This window comes from Mirounga leonina, unplaced genomic scaffold, assembly GCF_011800145.1.
Source record: "Mirounga leonina isolate KUSES-001 unplaced genomic scaffold, KU_Mleo_1.0 Mir_376, whole genome shotgun sequence".
In the NCBI taxonomy this organism is placed as follows: Eukaryota; Metazoa; Chordata; class Mammalia; order Carnivora; family Phocidae; genus Mirounga; species Mirounga leonina.
In genome coordinates, this window is record NW_023270718.1 from 11,374,211 (window position 1) to 11,374,988 (window position 778).

At 57.8% G+C, this 778-nt stretch overlaps 1 protein-coding gene across 2 annotated transcripts in view; it reads left to right on the top strand.

Annotated features, from left to right (window-relative positions):
- Window positions 1-778, top strand: part of ZNF135 (zinc finger protein 135) — a 9,264-nt gene that overhangs the window by 7,868 nt on the left and 618 nt on the right. For both annotated transcript variants that reach the window (XM_034986323.1, XM_034986322.1), the window contains one exon: window positions 1-748. This exon is cut by the window's left edge and continues 738 nt beyond it. In XM_034986323.1, coding sequence (XP_034842214.1) covers window positions 1-515 — 515 coding nt within the window. In that variant the 3' untranslated portion in view covers window positions 516-748. The remainder of the gene's footprint in view (window positions 749-778) is intronic.

Below are 778 nucleotides of genomic sequence, written 5' to 3' on the forward strand. Positions count from 1 at the left end.
ACACGGGGGAGAAGCCCTACGAGTGCGGGGAGTGCGGCAAGGCCTTCAGCCACAGCTCGTCCCTGACCAAACACCAGCGCATCCACACGGGGGAGAAGCCCTATGAATGTAACGCGTGTGGCAGAGCCTTCAGCCAGCTCGCCCCCCTCATTCAGCACCAGAGGATCCACACGGGGGAGAAGCCCTATGAGTGTAACGCGTGCGGCAGAGCCTTCAGCCAGAGCTCCCTTCTCATAGAACACCAGAGGATTCACACTAAGGAGAAGCCCTACGGGTGCAACGAGTGTGGAAAATCCTTCAGCCACAGCTCATCGCTCAGCCAGCACGAGCGGACTCACACGGGGGAGAAGCCCTACGAATGTCAGGATTGCGGGAAGTCATTCAGGCAGAGCACCCACCTCACTCAGCACCGGAGGATCCACACGGGAGAGAAGCCATATGCGTGCAGGGACTGTGGGAAAGCCTTCACACACAGCTCGTCCCTCACCAAGCACCAGAGAACTCACACCGGGTAGGCCCACGTCACACTCGCTGGGACGTGGGAAAGCCTCAAGTCATAGCTCATCCCTTACCAGACTTGACCCAGGCACTCTCAACAGAAACAACACAAGTGTATGCATATGCAAGCCTTGGCACACAGTACACGCCCCGGACACCCTCAGAGAGAAGTGATGGAAAGGACTGTGGGAGTTTGGAGCTCTAGGTCACCCATCCCCGGGTATCAGATCATCCAGACAGTAGTAGGGAGGTGTGGAGTTAGGTCACCCATCCCCGGATA